This window comes from Portunus trituberculatus, chromosome 15 (genome assembly GCF_017591435.1).
Source record: "Portunus trituberculatus isolate SZX2019 chromosome 15, ASM1759143v1, whole genome shotgun sequence".
In the NCBI taxonomy this organism is placed as follows: Eukaryota; Metazoa; Arthropoda; class Malacostraca; order Decapoda; family Portunidae; genus Portunus; species Portunus trituberculatus.
The window spans coordinates 12524750-12543755 of NC_059269.1; the positions used below are offsets into that span (position 1 = coordinate 12524750).

Sequence of the window (19006 nt, forward strand, 5' to 3'; positions counted from 1 at the left end):
TGCAGCCACTCACAGAGACGGACAGCCCGACGCGTGGCACCATTCACAGTGCCGTAAGAGAATCGGCATTGGGGAGGCGAGGGATAGTGGTGTACAGATAAAGGCACCAAGGAAAGGCACTGAAATATCTCTTATCGTTTCTTATTTCTTACTTACTTATCTAACGAGTAACTTTTGTACACTTCCTCACACATCTCTACATAAACAATTGACTGGACACTTCCGCCAGCAAAACTGCTACACAAGGTTTTCGAATTTGCATTATCTCTTTCTTCTATTCAATTATCTGTTTGACAATCTCTCTCTCTCTCTCTCTCTCTCTCTCTCTCTCTCTCTCTCTCTCTCTCTCTCTCTCACACACACACACACACACACACACACACACAGTCCCTCCTCCACCACTATCACTCTCCTTGTCGCTTGGTCCCCCTGGGTCACCACGCCACTATATACCCATAGCTCATCCTGCCACCTGCCACTCGCCTTTCCTCGCAGTGCTGGCAGCCTCACCTGGCAGGTATACGCTCTTCTCGCCCCGCCCTCTTCACGCCTCAGCCCCGCCACGCCAATGACGGGCATGCGGCTGCGAGTGGTGGATGAAGCACCGTGACCAAAATGAAGCCAGACTTATTGGCTGGGGTGACTAATGGCCGAGAGAAGCTTCAGTCTAACGTTTAACAACTCACCACTGCCATCCTTGTCGCCGCCGCCACCACCGCCATCACTACCGCCACCACCTCTGTTGTAGTTAATGCGACCACATTACCGTTGTTTTCATACATACAGTTGATTACTCACACACACACACACACACACACACACACACACACACACACACACACACACACACACAGAAAGAGAGGGGGAGAGGAGGAATAGCATACATATATTTCTCTTAAGCTGTAATTGCATCCAAATGTGAGAGAAATATGTGTGTGTAGGTGTGAGGCGCAGGGTGGCTGGCGTGACGAGGTCTCGGCGTGAGGGTAATACGGGTAGGGTAGGGCAGGGCAGGGCAGGCGATGGGCGAGATGGGAGTAAGAGGAGGGGAAGGCAGGGTATGATTGACGACACCGGGAAGGGTGGAGGCAAGGTGATGATGGCAGCGCCAGTTGGCTCTTGTGCCCTGCAGAAGGTGGTTGTTGTGGGCCGCCCTTGAGCTCCTTCTTCAACGGGCACTCCCAAGGTGGGTGACGCGTGGGGCCTCGCGACGCCAAACCCGCCTCTTGGGAAAGTCCGCCGTGTATTTACAGAGGGTAAATTGTTGTGGTGAATCTTCTACTGCATATGATTGTTCTTATAATAAGGAGCTCGTGTTTTCTTTCTCCGTTTAGGCTCTATGTGTCGTGCAAACCCGTGATGTGTTTCTGCGCAGTACAGAGTCGTGATATTACTTGCGCCAAACATGTGAACCTACAGCTGGGAAACTAATACATGTTTGGTTATCGTAGCGCAGTGGCTCGTCAGTAGTCATGTAATGCGACACATCAAAGGTGCGTGCATGTTGTAGTTAGAAATATTCTATAACCTTTAGTGTAGAATGTCGCGAGGTTAACCTCCTTCCTGGCGTGGCGCTGTGGCCAACACTGCTCACTTGCTGGTCGTCTTCCTTTCATCCAGATGGAAGAAGTGTTACTTATTTTGCATTACTGATCGTTAATTGTCAGTTTCCTTCCATCCATGCAGTGTATCATTACGATGAGTCACGTTAGTACAATATATAAGATGATAGCCTTTACACTCGTCTGAGATTTACTTCATTGACATCAACACTCCTCAGGGACCAGAGCGAGGCGGGTGAGAGGAGTCGGTGGTCGGCCACTTTGCCGCTTCCCATTCTGTATCAATGTTTCATCTAAATTTGTACCCAACGAATATCCCACATCATCATTCCATACTGGTAAAATCGCGCATTTCATATCATTACTATCATTGAGCGCCCACGGCTTCACCTTGGTGGACTCCTCGTCAAACAAACCAGCTATGTTTCCCAGATGATCCATTGCACAATGTTGCCTTTCCATGAACAATCATCAAAAATCTTATTGCATTTGAATGTTCCCTTTACATCCGCGCCTTCTCTCACCATTTAATTCCTTCAGTATACACCATGCCAATATTCATTCTGCTTACTATTTAGCGATTTTACACAGCCTTAGAAACTTATGTTGGGATTGAAATAATAGAGATTCTGGCCATTAATCTTTTGACCTCCATAGCCTCTCCCTAATGCAAATAAAATCGTCTAATCATACCCAAAAATCAGGTAAAAATGTGTCTCAGTACTGAAGGGGTTAAATCACCTCTCACTTTCAGCACGCTCCCTGTCACGGTGTTGGTTCTATGTTTTACCACCCAAGTTAAGGTGTGTGTGTGTGTGTGTGTGTGTGTGTGTGTGTGTGTGTGTGTGTGTGTGTGTGTGTGTGTGTGTGCGCGCGCGCGCGCGTGTGTTGAGAAACATTTTATTTTTCCGTATGTTACCGCGCCTGCTGCCTCGCATAGGTTGGAGGAGAAAGGAGTCAATCAAATAGATTTATTTTCAGGTTTTGTTTATTTATCAATTCATTCATTCATCTTTATTGGGGATCAGTAAAACAAAATAATCCAGAGAGAGAGAGAGAGAGAGAGAGAGAGAGAGAGAGAGAGAGAGAGGACATTATACCAAATTTTCATCACAGCTTTGTCGTTTCATGGATCAAATAATTATATGACTTAACTCATTCAATTCAGACTCTGGGTATTTGAGCTGACCGTGTTCCTGGGTCTGGTGGATCAGGTGAGCCACGAGCATCAATCTCCCTTTTTTTGAAACGAAAGAACCTGGGAAGCAGTCTAGCGGCAGGCATATGAGTCGTGTATCAGCCAATAACAACACGGCTGCCAATGGTTTAAATGGAGAATACTTGGCAGCGAACTGAGCTTTGAAGGGCAAGATAGGAGGGGGATGGGGAGGGAAGAGAGGGTCCTCCGTGCAATTAAGAGTGAGCAATGCACACAGCCACCGTACTTTGTCACAGCTGAAGTTATTAACACATAAATCATGCATAGGAAAGAGAGAGAGAGAGAGAGAGAGAGAGAGAGAGAGAGAGAGAGAGTGTGTGTGTGTGTGTGTGTGTGTGTGTGTGTGTGTGTGTGTGTGTGTGTGTGTGTGTGTGTCCGCGCCAACAAAGTTACAACACCCAAGCGATTATTTCATGCATACAGGCAGCAAGTGAGGTGTGTTGAACTTTAACTGCAAATAACACTCAAGCAATCCTCTCCAAGTTTACTAAACCCAAACTAAACCACACACAGTAAACCAGTAGTCTATCAAACACTTTGGTGATGAATCGTCGTTCATTGAATAAACCCCTAAAACAAGTAACAAATTATCATACACAGCACGTAATAAGAAAGAAACAGTGCCAACTCAGTACAAATAGTTAAATACTTCCCTTGGGCATACCTCATAGCAAAGAGTCAGTGCCACATCTCTCCTCGTTCCTTAGGCAAATCTTTAAAACAAGTACCAATTTGTCAAACACAGCACGTAATAAGAAACATTGCTAATATACACAAATTCTGTACATATAGTTAAATACTTCCCTTGGGCATACTTCATAGCAAAGAGTCTAGCCACCTCCCTCCTCGTTCCTTAGATAAACCCCTAAAACAAGTACCAAATTACCATACACAGCACGTATAGAAGAAAGAAACATTGCCAATATACACAAACTCTGTACAAATAGTCTGTTAAATACTTCCCTTGGGCATACCTCATAGCAAAAAATCAGTGGCACCTCCTTCCCTTCTTCAATCGCATCTCCATATGCCACAACTGTTGACTAATGCAAGGAAGTGTAGCTGCTCTTGCTGATATTTTGGCTCTCACCTACTCACAGCCCACCCTCATGCCCGCTATACCCCACGGCAGGCTGTCACCCGTCACCTCCTGCCCCACATACCATTCATCGCTCCTTCTGATCCTCACTATAAAACTAGATGCGTTACTGCCATACTCTTGCTGTGCAGGAAGTGCCAATCATACGTTACGCATTGCAGATTTGTAAGACTATAGAGTAGCAATGAATGAATAAAAGAAAGGTGATGAGGAAAACGAAAGACTGAAGGTGAGGAGTGAAATAAGAGATGAGTAACGTATGTATTTAGATGTGTGTGTGTGTGTGTGTGTGTGTGTGTGTGTGTGTGTGTGTGTGCAGTACTCTTGCGTAAGGTTTGTGTGTAAATATAGCTGTTTTGCTGGTCTTAACCCCTTCAATACTGACACGTTTTTATCTTGATTTTTGGTTATGATTAGACAATTTTATTTACACTAGGAAGGGTCAATGAAGGTCAGAAGAGTAACAGCCAAAGTCTTCACTATTTTCATCTCCACATAAGTTTCTAAAGTTGTATAAAATTGCCAAATAGTAACCAGAATGAATATGAAAACGCGTCCTGGTACTGAAGAGATTAAGAAGTAAGCTGTTATTTCTTCACTATATGTTCTTGTAGTTTTGTATGCATCAGAGTCTCCCTGTGAAAATTAGACATGGAATTGTGATTTTGTGTGTTTCTGGCTTTTCTTTGTCCTTGACTGGCTGATTTTCGACATCCAGTCAACAAATCACACGGTCCTGCATAGCAGAACAATTAAAACCGGAAGGATAGGTATGAAGACGTAAATCAAAAAGCTAATACGGTGAAGGAAACCAAAGCTATCAAGAGAACACGTTAGGAAGTCGATCAATGGAACGTTTAACCCTTTCAGTACCATGACACGTTTTTATATTCATTCTTCTTACTATTTGGTGATTTTATACAGCTTCAAAACTTTATGCGGGTATTGAAATAGTGAAGACTTTACCTGTTAATCTTCTGACCTCCATAAATTCTACATAATGTAAATAAAATCGTCTAATCATACCTAAAACTCTGGTAAAAATGCGCCCCAGTATTGAAGGGGTTAAACTCAAATCACAAAACGCAGAGAGACGTCATTGGTAGCACAAGGTAAAGGACAACGTGAGCCTTTCTCTTGCCTTGTATAAGGAAGGTTTGTACTGAAGGTGAGGCTTATAGTGTGCTGAGTTGGTGAACAGGGAAGCCAGACATCCGTCGAGCAGTCTTTCAGTTGAACACACACACACACACACACACACACACACACACACACACACACACACACACACACACACACACACACACACACACACACACACACACATACACAGGAAGAGAATGTCATAATATTTCCACAATGGTATTTCAGTAATAAATGACCACTTGCAATGAATTATTCAAGAATATTCATTTATCTTATTAATTTTACAGTGATTTTCATACACTATAAAAACTTTCCTCGGCCTGTGAAGGAGGTTGACTAAGGGTGACGAAGGGTACAATAAAAAAAGGTGGGGGAAGGGGGAACTCACTTGGCGCTCTCCCAAAACAAACTTCAATTTAAAGAGTTCGAAGTGGGTTAACTAACTTACTGGAAACGTCTTCTTACTTTTCTCTCTACTTATTGATATACTTCATGTCCGAAACAGAGCATCATCTGGAAGGAACGCACATGGTACTCTCCCAAAACAAACTTTAAACTCAATTTAAAGAGTTTGAAGTGAGTTAAATAACTTACTGGGGACTTTTCTCTCTACTAATTGATATACTTCAGGTCAGTAACAGAGCATCATCTAGAAGGAACTCACATGGTAGTCTCTCAAAACAAACTTCAATATAAAAGAGTTCGAAGTGGGTTAGCTAACTGGACACATCTTGCTACTTCTCTTTCAGCTTGAATATACCTCCAGGTCCGTAACAGAGCATCATCTCAACGGAACTTTACATTTGTTACATATTTTTATGATTTATGTGTTGTGGGAAGGCCAATAAATGTAACAGTATTAGTAACAGTATCAATATCAGTATTAGTATCAGTATTTCCCATAAGAAGGCAAAACAGACGTAAATTATTCGAGACCTCACCGATATACCATGACCCACATTTGTTTACACTCCTTATTCAGATCACACCAATAACAGATAACCATCCAAACATACCTAAACAAATACTCTTATGATCTATTCACTCCTACTGGATTTACATTTTCATCCCCTTTGTCGCTCTCAAAGCCCTTTCTGGTCTAGCAGGGGAGGAGCTACTAAAGGCACTGGTGATGGATGAGATGGAGGAGGAGTCGGTGCGTGCTAACTTCATAAACTGTACCTTTGAGATCGAGAGGTCCAATGCAGGTGTGAGTGTTCAGTCAGCTCTCCCCCCTTCCTTGCCAGCTGGTGCTAATTCTGCCTCACCACCTGTTCCATTGCCGACAACTTGTGTGTGTGTGTGTGTGTGTGTGTGTGTGTGTGTGTGTGTTCTCTCACCTGCCTTATACCTGTGATTTGCGTTACCCTTCATCGTCATCATGATTACACGTTTACTGAGCTGGACATTTTTTTTTTTTTTTGGGTGTGTGTGCGTGATATTTATTCTACTCTCTCTCTCTCTCTCTCTCTCTCTCTCTCTCTCTCTCTCTCTCTCTCTCTCTCTCTCTCTCTCTCTCTCTCTCTCTCGTGTTCATGATTGTCAAAATTAGGAGAAGGAAAATAACACATGCACTGACAATTCTTCTTAAGCTGATACCATTAAACAAATAATCTAACTTTACCTTTACTTTTCTGCTTCATTTCAGATTGCTCAGCCGACTTAGCCGCCGAAATGACACGCCCAAAGAAAGTAAGTGCCATTAATGTCCCTGTAAGTCCCACTGTATCCGTCCCAGTGTTACTTTCACCAATAAGAACGAAAGAGTACAAATTTAGCGGTCTTGCATGTGAATGTACTAGCACTTACTGTAGTGGATGGGGCTATTGACTTCGCTGACCCAGAATTAGGATAAAGGATAAAGTGTTAAAGTTAGGTCATGCTTCGCTATCCAGTTCAGCTTATCCTACTGACGCCACTACTCATAAGATTATTAGACTAACACCACCACCACCACCACTTTTACACAAATATTCAAGCTCACCACTATTAAGAAACATCAGTTAAAATCACCACCAACAGCAACACCTTGTAATAATGAGCAACTACTACATAGAACGCAGACTTAGCAGCATCTTTATGTATATACGTAGATGTTTGTATGTAGTGAGATGAAGATAGTTGTGTAGATAGCAGTGATGTTTATGATGATGATGGTAATAAGAGTAACGATGGCAACAACAACAATAACAGGAGAAGAAGAAATATAAGAGTCACGTAATAATTCTAATTAACGTATGTTTTATTATAACCAAAGCGTCTAATTATCTAAGTGGGACAGGGGTTGCTAGGTTGGTCTTTGGTGGTGCGCTGGTGAAGCAAACTACTGTTCTCCTCTACTAGTGTCTGTGTTTATAGGATAATGCGTTCATTCCCCTGTAACTGGGTAAAGACTGGTATTTATTTTGAGTAAGATAATGAAAGGCGACCTTTTAAAAGCCTTTACTGTGTTTTGTTTCCCTCTCCTCCCCACTTCACCACACACACACACACACACACACACACTATCCTATTATACGCCTCTTCGAATCATTATCTGAAACACTTCTATATTCACCCCGACTGCTTTCAAAGGACTCTAGTTGAAGTTCTACGGGTTCTTAAGGATATGTGTATAGTTGTGGTGACAAATTAACAAGATTTCTACATTAATGACGGGCAAAACAATCTTGAGAATTCGGTAAATCATTTCTGTGGCCTTTAAAGGTAGTTGTGAATGAAAAATTGAAAGATTTAGGCTTTTATCTATTTTGGTTATTCTGCTATCCTGACCAAGCCAAATGAAAGAAAGTTACTTCATTATCAATAAAGATTCCGTAACTGGGTCATAGCTTATCTGTTTTGCTCAGAGATAAGATAGAGAGAGAGAGAGAGAGAGAGAGAGAGAGAGAGAGAGAGAGAGAGAGAGAGAGTGTGTGTGTGTGTGTGTGTGTCGAATAGAACCATAAAGTCATTGAAGTCAATAGTTAATGAGTGTCTTGAAGAGAACCGTGGTTTTTGTATAGTGATAGAAGTCCCTCCACGATAACAGTGTGTGTGTGTGTGTGTGTGTGTGTGTGTGTGTGTATGTGTGTGTGTGTGTGTTTCACAAGACTAGGGTTAAGTACATGTACACGTGATGGGCGTGACCCACTGACTCAGCCTTGGGTTTGTACTTTCACTTTCATCTTACTACATATATCCCTAAAGCTGTACTGTGTGCGTATGTGTGTGTGTGTGTGTGTGTGTGTGTGTGTGTGTGTGTGCAATTAAACACCTGCATATTTCACTACACTGCACTTCTGTTAACTTTAATTAGTTCCCTACTAATGCTCACGATCCTGACGTGTCACTGCATATCACGGCGCATGACGTGCCATGTAGCTGCTCTCATCAGTATCATGACTACATAGTTTACCAGTCTCGGGGTGCGAGATTCTGCCGATCCTACAGTTAGAACGTGACATTATCTCCGTATAGTGTTAACAGTTGTGTAATGACGATCTCTCACTGCTGAGGGAGAGAAATATGAGTAATACTAACTTGCGACGCCCTTTCCGTACATTGACATGATTTTTGTTGTGAAAATAAGAAGGTTCACTGTCTCAAAATGTCTCAGCGTCTTGTTTCATCCGCTTTGATTACGATTTAAAGGAAGATGTTCTGGTGTTCTAGAGTATTGTCATCATTCCCTGTGAAATTCTACTACACAGCGTCAGTGGAAAAGAAACGCATATAAGAGCCCGACTTGTCATCTCTTTGGCCCTTGAAAGCGTTTAAAAACATTAATACTACCGGATATCAATCATATTGTATAATCAGAGGCACTCGAAACTGTCCACCACGTTAGACACAAACACACACGGTCTGGCTTATGAGCAAATGACGAGGTACAACAGATCGATGTGAAAATAACGATAATGATAATGATAATGATAATAATGACAATAATATAAAACACGAACTATTTTAAGAAGATTGGATGAAGGAGAGCACAACACATCTTACCTACAAGCAGAGAAAAATATGAGCAGAAAATAACAACAATAACAACACTAATGATAATGATACAATAAGAGTGAGAGAATTTCGGTTAAAAGTGTGAAATCATTGCTCTAAAACACATGAGGCTGAGCTGGATGGTACTACTCCGATTGGGGAAATAGGGGGGACTGGGAAAGAGAGAGAGAGAGAGAGGGAGAGAGGGGAGGGGGGATCACTATGGTATTATTAGCCCATGGTCATACGCCACCCCCTCCCCACCCACCTCTCCTTTCCTCCCTCTCCCCTACAACGACACTCTACTGAACACTCGAGTCTAACCTGAAAATAAGTAAAAATTAGTGAAAAATTCAGATGCGTTAGTGTGTAACAGTGGCCGAGCACGAAAATCTCGCCATGAATTAAAAGATTGTACTAAATTCTCTGATCTGGCTTAGTGTCTTCAATTTTTCTTCTTTCTTTCTTTTCTTTTAATTAATACAACTGCACCAGACACTATAACTAGACAGTCCTTTTTATCTTACGTATAATTTTCAAGAACACTGCAAGCTTTCCCCGCAACACTCACGGTAGCCTACTACAATTGTCACATTACCACTGTTCTTCAAAGTTCCACAGGTGTTGCAAGTTTTTCTGAGGCGTTTTCCCCTGACAGTTCATTTAAGTTTTCTCATATTAAAACACTTCCTGTTTTAATATCCCTGTCTACCATGCCCATCTTCCTCTTGTGCTTCATTTTCTGTTCTTTCATTGCATAACACTCCCTCTCATGCCCACATCATCTCTTGCTCTTTTCTGTCCTCCTCTCATCCCAGTAACACACATTCAGATTACCGAAGTATCTCAGGCAACGAGTTTTATTATTCTCACTTGATATTATATACTCTTTAACAAAACGTGTGAAATCTTTCGAGTAAATTTTGGTTGATCATTATGATGTTATATGTTTATAACAAAAGTTACTTATCGCCCATGCACGGTCCTCCTTCCTTATTTTACCTTATTTACACTTTTATCTGATAATGTCTTTCGTATGTATGTATATATATATATATATATATATATATATATATATATATATATATATATATATATATATATATATATATATATATATATATATATATATATATATATATATATATATATATATATATATATATATATATATATATATATATATATATATATATATATATATATATATATATATATATATATATATATATATATATATATATATATATATATATATATATATATATATATATATATATATATATATATATATATATATATATATATATATATATATATATATATATATATATATATATATATATATATATATATATATATATATATATATATATATATATATATATATATATATATATATATATATATATATATATATATATATATATATATATATATATATATATATATATATATATATATATATATATATATATATATATATATATATATATATATATATATATATATATATATATATATATATATATATATATATATATATATATATATATATATATATATATATATACATACATACACACACACACACACACACACACACACACACGCATGTGAGATTGCGCCGTCGTCACCCCTTGTGTCCCCCCAGCCCACCTACTAAGGCGCAGGCTCGGGCCACAATGTATCGGACGCAAGATATCTTGAAAATATATATCATTGATAATATTTACTAGATAGCAGCTTAATTTTATGCTAATAAATATAAGAATGTTTTTTGTGTGAGGTATGAGGGTGAATGCAGTACGAGTGGGGTTGCAACAGACAGCTGGTGGGGGTGAAGACTGGAGCCTCCCAAGCCCAAGTCGTCTTGAGCTCACAAACGGACGTCGCCACAGCAGGAGCAGACTTCAGTGTACGCGGGCACTGTTTATTTATTTTCCTCATTCGTCTTAAAAGCCTTTCAATATGGTGAGTTGGTGTTTCTGTGTTTAGAAAGGGTTATCAGTCTGAGGTTGTCGTGTAGCGTAATGTAATAAGGGGTAGAGAGATAGGGTTTGTGTGATGGAGGAAGGAGAGAGGTGGTGGTGGTGGTGGGGGCGGCAGGTCGTCCAGAAATCAATGATTTTGACATCACCTGATTCCCTACTTTTATATTTTTATTTCGACGCACCAGACTATGGTGTGTTATATGTGAAGCGAAGGTTGCTCTGAATATATCGATATTCTAATGCCAGTTGTTATTTCAAGCCCTTGTCCAAATATGATGTAGTTAAGTAAATGAAAAATCTCTTCTAAATACTAATAATTTTCACTTTTGTATAAACTTAATTAATATAGAAGTGACATAGTTAGATTAAATAAGCTGCAGATTCACATTTTGATAGGAAACTGTAAGACAATCAGATAAAACATTAGTCATGGCCACATGTGATGGTCTGCTTTCTAATGCTGTCAGTAATACTAATGCTAAGTATTGTTGAGGTCACCTCTGCATCCCCCTTACTGTTAGGTGGCAGGTTCCATTCAAGTGTAGACATTCTAGATTGTGTGCAGATACTTAGAGAAATGTGATGCTATATTTATTTATAGTGATTTGGCACTGACTCATTACTTAGAGGTAAAGGTCTAGAACACCTCCATTAGGAGCTATGCATGCTTCTAAGATTACAATTCCCACCATACTTTCTCATTTAGTTCAGATTTATATATATATATATATATATATATATATATATATATATATATATATATATATATATATATATATATATATATATATATATATATATATATATATATATATATATATATATATATATATATATATATATATATATATATATATATATATATATATATATATATATATATATATATATATATATATATATATATATATATATATATATATATATATATATATATATATATATATATATATATATATATATATATATATATATATATATATTATTGACAACACATAAAGCAGAAATGCAGAACTAACTTTGGCTGATATGCACTGAAGTAGTTTAGCCCTTCAATGTTCAGGATCCATGCAACATTGTTCTTAATCTTTCTGAGTTGATATTTAATAAATGAGAATTGACAAAAACATGATAGTATAAGCATATAATTTAGCAAATGTGTAGCTCATATGCATTACAAATTATGAGCAATATTGCATTATAGAAGTATGAATTTAGGAGATTTGACTGTAAATTGTCTTCAATGATTCACTGATTTGTGTAGAGTACTGCCTTAACTTGTTTCCAAGTCCAAGGTTTCTTTTTCATGGAATGCAGAAGTAGCATTTAATAGTGATGCATTTTCCTTAGAAGTACTTATAAACCAAGCAATCTGTCATGTTTCAGGGTAACGAGGCCTCACTGCCAATGGAGATGTGCTCCAACTGTAAGTACCTGTCTTGAGCAGTGCTGCTTGTCTCAGTGTTATGCTCAGGCTCTTCTAATTATTGATCACATAGATTGTGGCTCAGAATAACCATAAAATTAATCTTCATATCAGTTGTCTTGATGTTTTTAAGAATGATTTCATCTTTGACTGAAGTAACAGTTGAAATGAGGAGCTGCTAAACAGCTCTGTGATTGATTCTCCAGATACTGTTTTCACATCAGTAGGGAGACATGCTAGAGTATGCATATTATGCTTCATGAGATGTGTTTTAATGATACTAACACTAACGTCACTTATGTACTACTTTCACTTTTTATCGTAGTCAAAGCCACAATTTCTGATTGATCAGAAAAAAAAAGTGTTGAAGAAACTTCAACATTTCTCAAATCAATAAAAGAAACATATTTTAGTGTTTTGTAGATGTTTGAATAATTGAGATATTTGAAAAAAAAAAAATCAAAGTAATGTTCATGAAAAATGAGGGACCTAAATTGGAATATATTTCTAGTAATGCCAAATAATTTTTTTTCATAATTATGTCACCATATATAGAAAATTTCAGGTCTATAATATAATTTCTATGCTACCATGGATGAATTTATAGGGACAGATCAATGTACGTATACAATTCTAGTGTAATTGCTATGTTTAGGTATTTGCTATGTATAAGTATTAGAGTGTACGTATGCTTCCTGAGTTTGAGCCGTAAACTATCTCAGGGCCTTTTATGTAGTTCTAGAATGGTAGTGTTCATAAAAGTCTGTAGACACTGGAATGTATCTGATACTAAAACAGTTCATAATAAATGGGTCACGAGGACATGGATGTTTTTACAGTAACTGAGTAGCCTTAGGCCCAGTTTCTAATAAACTGCTTGTTTAGAGTACTTCTTATTCCCAGTAATGTTAGCAACTAGGAAGGTGTTGCCTCAGAATGGGGAGCTGACCCCGTAATGAGGCAGAGCATGGATGTACATAGGGCTTGTGTGGTGGTGAGTCTGTAGACAATGATAACCGATTCACCTTTTATCAGATATGCTCCTTTGGAACTCCTAAGTATAGTTGGGTCTGAACTGTTTTCCTTCTCACAGAGGTATTCAAAGGTGCATCAACAAAAAAATGATAATAGTAATAATAATGCAGTGTCACAAAGAAAGTCTAAGAAACAGACTTTAATTTGTAACAGGACTAAGGTCTACATTACCACCAAAATCAGCAAATAGAAATGTTTGATGCAAAAGTTACATGCCTCAATTGCTTTCTGGTGACCATATGCTAGGTGATATTGCTTAGGCTTATAAGAACAGCTCCTCATATTGGAGTCACTATTAGAACAATGAAAAAGTAATCATATACCTACTTATAAAGGCCAGCCGGTTCACACATCAGACAGTCTTTTTGTGATTTTATGTTTATATGTTTATCATAAACCCTGCTGATATTTTGAATTTTAATATTTTAAATCTGTTTTTATTATTTTTAAGTTATGTTGTCCCCTTCCTTGACCTGGCCATATGCCCGTAGCTGTGTTTTCAATCTATTTGATGTATAGTTTTTGCATGTCATCCCATCCAAATTTGATTAAATTTTCTTAATTTCTCAGAATCAATCTTGGTAATAATTGAACCAGCATCAAATAAATTCAACATTTATTCCACGGCATGATATGAAGTGTAATACAAGTGTATGGGGGTGTCAAAGCTTCCAGCATAAGTACATATATTCGTACAGATATTTGTATTATATCTTGGTGTGAATTCCATAAAAAATTAAAGACTTTTTAAGACAATATATGGGAGCATGTACATGTAATGTTGTCAATAATACTTGGCTTCTAGAAGAAAGGAAGTCCCTGAAAATAAGTTGTAGAATTTGTTGCTTCATTGTGGCCAAACTTTTACAATATGCTAAGAGAGAGAAAAAAATTACAAGATTGCTTCCAAGATGTTTCAAGTATAGACCAAGATTCCTTGCAGTTACACATGGGTATGTTTACTGAAGTAGCTACATATTTATATACTTAAATGTATTATTGTTGTGCATTTATTATTATTCAGATGTGCTGCTTTCAAGTTTTTATTTTTATTTGTGCCTGTATGTTAGCCTTTTTTTCCAAAACCACTTTAAGGGTAATTGCGGAATTTATCTGGTAGTGAGGCAATGATAATGGCCCTTCCCCACTCAGCAGCGCACCATGTGATGTGTGTTGCCAAGGTGCCATACTGCAGCGCACCACAACCAGGGAGACAGCTTGCATGTGTCCTCATTTTTCAGTAGATTTTAAGCAACATTTGTTTGTCATGTAGTAAGCAGTTTATTTATTGATCAATTAATGCATAATGCTATATTTTTTTTACCTTACACCTTTACTACAAGGGCTCAGTGCATAATATTGTCAACATTTTAGTTTTGCTGTGAACTATTTTTTTTAGGAACTATAGTCTGAGGGTGAAAGATGTTATGTAAATAGATAAATATTACAGTTCCAAAAGAAACCAGGATACACATGGGTATCTGCAGGGATTTTTGCTTATGTGAAATTTTAAAACATTAGCTGTTAAATATACATTGTCATATTACTATAACATTGTTGTCAAAGTGTTGTTTATCATGAACTAAATCACAAATCAGAGTACTAAGGAATATTACTTGGAGATTTTACAGCTCATAATGAAACGTATCATGTGAGTGTTGTTGATGTGTAATGTCATTGATGAGAAATGTAAAATATTGCGTAATGCAGTAAGTGACAACTGTATTGAAACATGTTGATATGAAGTGATTCTCTCTCTCTCTCTCTCTCTCTCTCTCTCTCTCTCTCTCTCTCTCTCTCTCTCTCTCTCTCTCTCTCTCTCTCTCTCTCTCTCTCTCACACACACACACACACACACACACACACACACACACACACACACACACACACACACACACACACACACACACACACACACACTTTTATGGTTTGGTCTGGACTGTACAGTGTGCCAAGCACTTTCCATTATATTGCAATATGTTATGACAAAGGATTACTATGTAGGTGTACACTGTGTAGCAGACCACCTTTTTTTTTTCTCTCTCTCTCTCTCTCTCTCTCTCTCTCTCTCTCTCTCTCTCTCTCTCTCTCTCTCTCTCTCTCTCTCTCTCAAGTGGAATGGCCTCTTGCTCCCCTGCAGACACCCATGAGGAAAATAATTTGCAATAACCAGATTTAACATGTACTATTGTATTTTAGAAAAAAGAGAGATTTGGCTATTTTGGCATACCTCCTTATATGCTGAAAATTTGTCTTAAAATTGAAGGAGAAATGACTCGTTATTGAATGTCTAGCTGCTGATGGATAACTTTGGATAAGCTTTTTATATCACTTCTTTTTGCACTGATTGCTGAAGGAGTATCATGTCACTAGTCTGCAACTTGGGCCAGTAACATCATCTTGTATGGTGTTGAAGATGAATAAACAAGATCTCCCCGTTCCTTTCTGATATTTGCCTTTCATATGTAGAAGTTTCTCAGGAGCATACTGCCTGCCATGTCTTCTTGACTGTCAACACTTTCTCTCTGGACAGTTTTCCCTTCACAGATAACCTTAAAGTATCTTTACAGACCTATGAACATATAATGGATTAGTTAGTGCACTGCATCATGGTAGAGAGAGATGTCAGAGCAGCGATGTCTCTCCCCTTCCAGTTTATGACCAAAGTACCTAAGAGTGGTATAGAAAGCTTCCTGTTGTCTAGTATCCATTTCTGCTGCTGGGCATGATGATAAAGCTAATGCATTCTCATCCATAATTTTACATTTGCTTTGTCATTGAATAAGTAGCTGTTATAATTTGATTTCTTTGTTATCTATAAGACTACCAGACATAAAATGTGAAGTATTAGAGTACAGACAATTATATATGTGATTTGATTATGGGGAAGAACAGTAGCAGGTAGAGTGAGTGCTTAAAGAATTATGATGTGCAGTTAGTAGGACAGGACTGATAAGGTAACTCATAAGCATGAAATTATTACTTACAAGTTGTTTTCATAGTCATATAAATTTTGTCTGCTATAGGCATTTTATTGAGTTTTTTTTACATAATTGATGTGTACAATTAGTATTGCCCTATGCAGTGTCAAAATTCAGCACTTTTCTTTGATGATGATATTCAAATATACTAGGAAAAGTGAGAATGATAACTGAAAGAATGGCATTGTCAATATAGGAAGAATAACTAAGAATTTATGTAGAGTATGAGTTGCAGGAAATTTCTAGAATACCATGAGAGATTTGCAAGATTACAAGATTAGTGACTTCTTGTGTATATTGAAATGTGTGTGTGTGTGTGTGTGTGTCTTGGGCTAGACAAAAAATATTTATGTTTAGGCAGATGGTTCTTGGGCTTTGTAGATATTAATAGTATCATATCATCTTTTTCTAACTACTTGATATGTTCAGTGTAGACAGGATGTATTGTTTCTTGTAGGAATTATGTCAGACTCCTATATTAAGGTTCAAATGAAAGTACTAGTGTACCTTGTAATGCTTCTTCACTCTACTTGCAATAGTACTCTTGTCATTTCACTCATGGTACAGCTAAATTGAAACAACTTTGGTTTGAGGGATTAATTAATTTGATATACATTAATTAAGATAATTATTAGAGATCTGTGAGCTGGTATCAAGTATTTGTTACCTAGTTTCCAAATTGGTCATCAAACACCAACAATTTTTTTTGTTATAAATTATTCTGTAAAAGATTATGCTTATATTTTCCTTGATATTGGCACTGAAAGTTAGCTAGACTGTATAAGCTTTAAGAACTTGTGTGAAGAGTACTGCTTTGTGTCTGTGGTGGAATTGTGGCCTGTGGAGTTGATTTTAGAAATGTACACATGAAAGAACAGTACATCAGGACACTACTGAAAGCCAGGTATAAGTGTTGCCCACACATCTAAGAGACTAACTACAATGACGGAGGAGGATTAGTTACATGGTATATGGGGCTGGAGACTGTGAGTTTAGTAAAAGGCAGTGGTAGTTTTGTTGAACAGCCAATATGATTGTAAAAAGCTCTCTATGGTAAACATTCACAGCATTAGGATGGCATTAGTTATTTCATTATATTGCCACTGACTGAGTAAATAATGAGTTGACATCAACATAGGATATAAAAAGGGGCACTTAAGTTAATGTATGCATTCATACAAATAATGTTTTATGACATAGACTTGTTCATAGCATGAGATTATTTATATTGTATTACATAAAAATGAAAATGTAAGCTAACCATGAGAACTAGATAGGCAGTAGTGTAAGTAGAAACTATATTTGAGCTTTTTTTTTTTTATTTGTTTTTATGATTTTCATTATTATTTTACTCATGAATATAAGGTGCAGATGTACTGAAGTTATAAATTGATGGATAATAGCAACATTGTTTTAACATTATATGCATATAGGGTGGGTGACTATACATTTCTCCCTATGTAGTTAGTATACATAATAGAGAGCAGTTGTGAATGCATACGGCCCTGTGGCCCTTGAAGGAGGCACCACACATTGAGTCTCACACAAGTGTGGGGCTTCAAAGCCTTGTTTTGGACCAAACTGTCCAAACTATGCACCTGATTCCTGTAAAGTGAGGCAGGAGTACTTTCTCCTCTCCTTCAGGGGCCCACAGGCTAAGAAAGAGGTTTGAATGTGAAAACTGTGTTCCTTATCCTGGCCACACCCTTTTTTGTGGGAGACAGCCTTGGTATGTGCATGTATGTATATAGGTAGAATAGACATAGATAAATAGAAGAGAGATAGATAGCTGCTAGTGAATGAGAAAAATGGGATCTTTCTTCATAAGTAGACCAGTGTTAGTCAGGGAATTTGGATTTTAAAAAAAGTTTAGGTGTATAATCATTATGAAGGTGAATGCTTTTATCAATGCAGATAAAGCTATTTAGTTTTATGATATAGTGACATGTACAGTAGACTTAGTAGGCTATTCTCTAAGATCACTCAGATATACTATAATGCAGATATTTCATATATTTCTCTTAATATGATTCAATATGTGACATGATTATCTCAAGATTTTAAGCAAAATTGTTGTTGAAGAATCTGTGACTTCGGTGTATGGGGGTCAAGTCTTTACATTCTGGTTTTAATCAAAATTTTTAACCGGAAGTTTTCTTAATCATGTGTATACAATGTATCCATAGGTTTGTATCAGAAGGAATTTTAGATTTTGTATATGAATTTATTGCATTTGTAACATTGCTATAAATATGAATATTGTTTTGTTAATATTTTGAATGCTGAAAAATATGAGGTATTTCTTTTAAATTTCTTGTAATGATATTAGTGTACATCAACTCAGCTCTAGTCAAATCTTTTTAAATTTGGTTGGGACACATCCAAGCTGACTTCTGGTGGTGGTTGAGTTTAACGCGGTATTGATGGTGTGTATGGCTCTTGGCTGTCACTCAATGGTTGTGTTTTGTTCCTTGCAGCGTCCTCTGACTACGGCTTCCAAATGTGTAAGTGTTGTCTTTTTTGAACTTGGGAATGGAATGCTCTTGATGGCACTGAGACAAACAAG

At 37.4% G+C, this 19006-nt stretch overlaps 1 protein-coding gene across 15 annotated transcripts in view; it reads left to right on the forward strand.

Annotated features, from left to right (window-relative positions):
* The first annotated feature begins 1081 nt into the window (after positions 1-1081).
* LOC123504332 (calcineurin subunit B type 2) overlaps positions 1082-19006 on the forward strand; it is a 36208-nt gene continuing 18283 nt past the window's right edge. The window contains exons 1-5 of one of the 15 annotated variants that reach the window (XM_045254771.1): positions 1117-1186; positions 6675-6718; positions 12385-12424; positions 13032-13043; positions 18918-18944. In XM_045254771.1, the coding sequence (XP_045110706.1) occupies positions 6701-6718; positions 12385-12424; positions 13032-13043; positions 18918-18944 (97 nt within the window). In that variant the 5' untranslated portion in view covers positions 1117-1186; positions 6675-6700. Of the gene's footprint in view, positions 1257-1462; positions 1494-6674; positions 6719-10831; positions 10979-12384; positions 12425-13031; positions 13044-18917; positions 18945-19006 lie in introns of those variants that run through there. The other 14 variants (XM_045254772.1, XM_045254767.1, XM_045254773.1 and 11 more) reach the window with 14 other exon arrangements.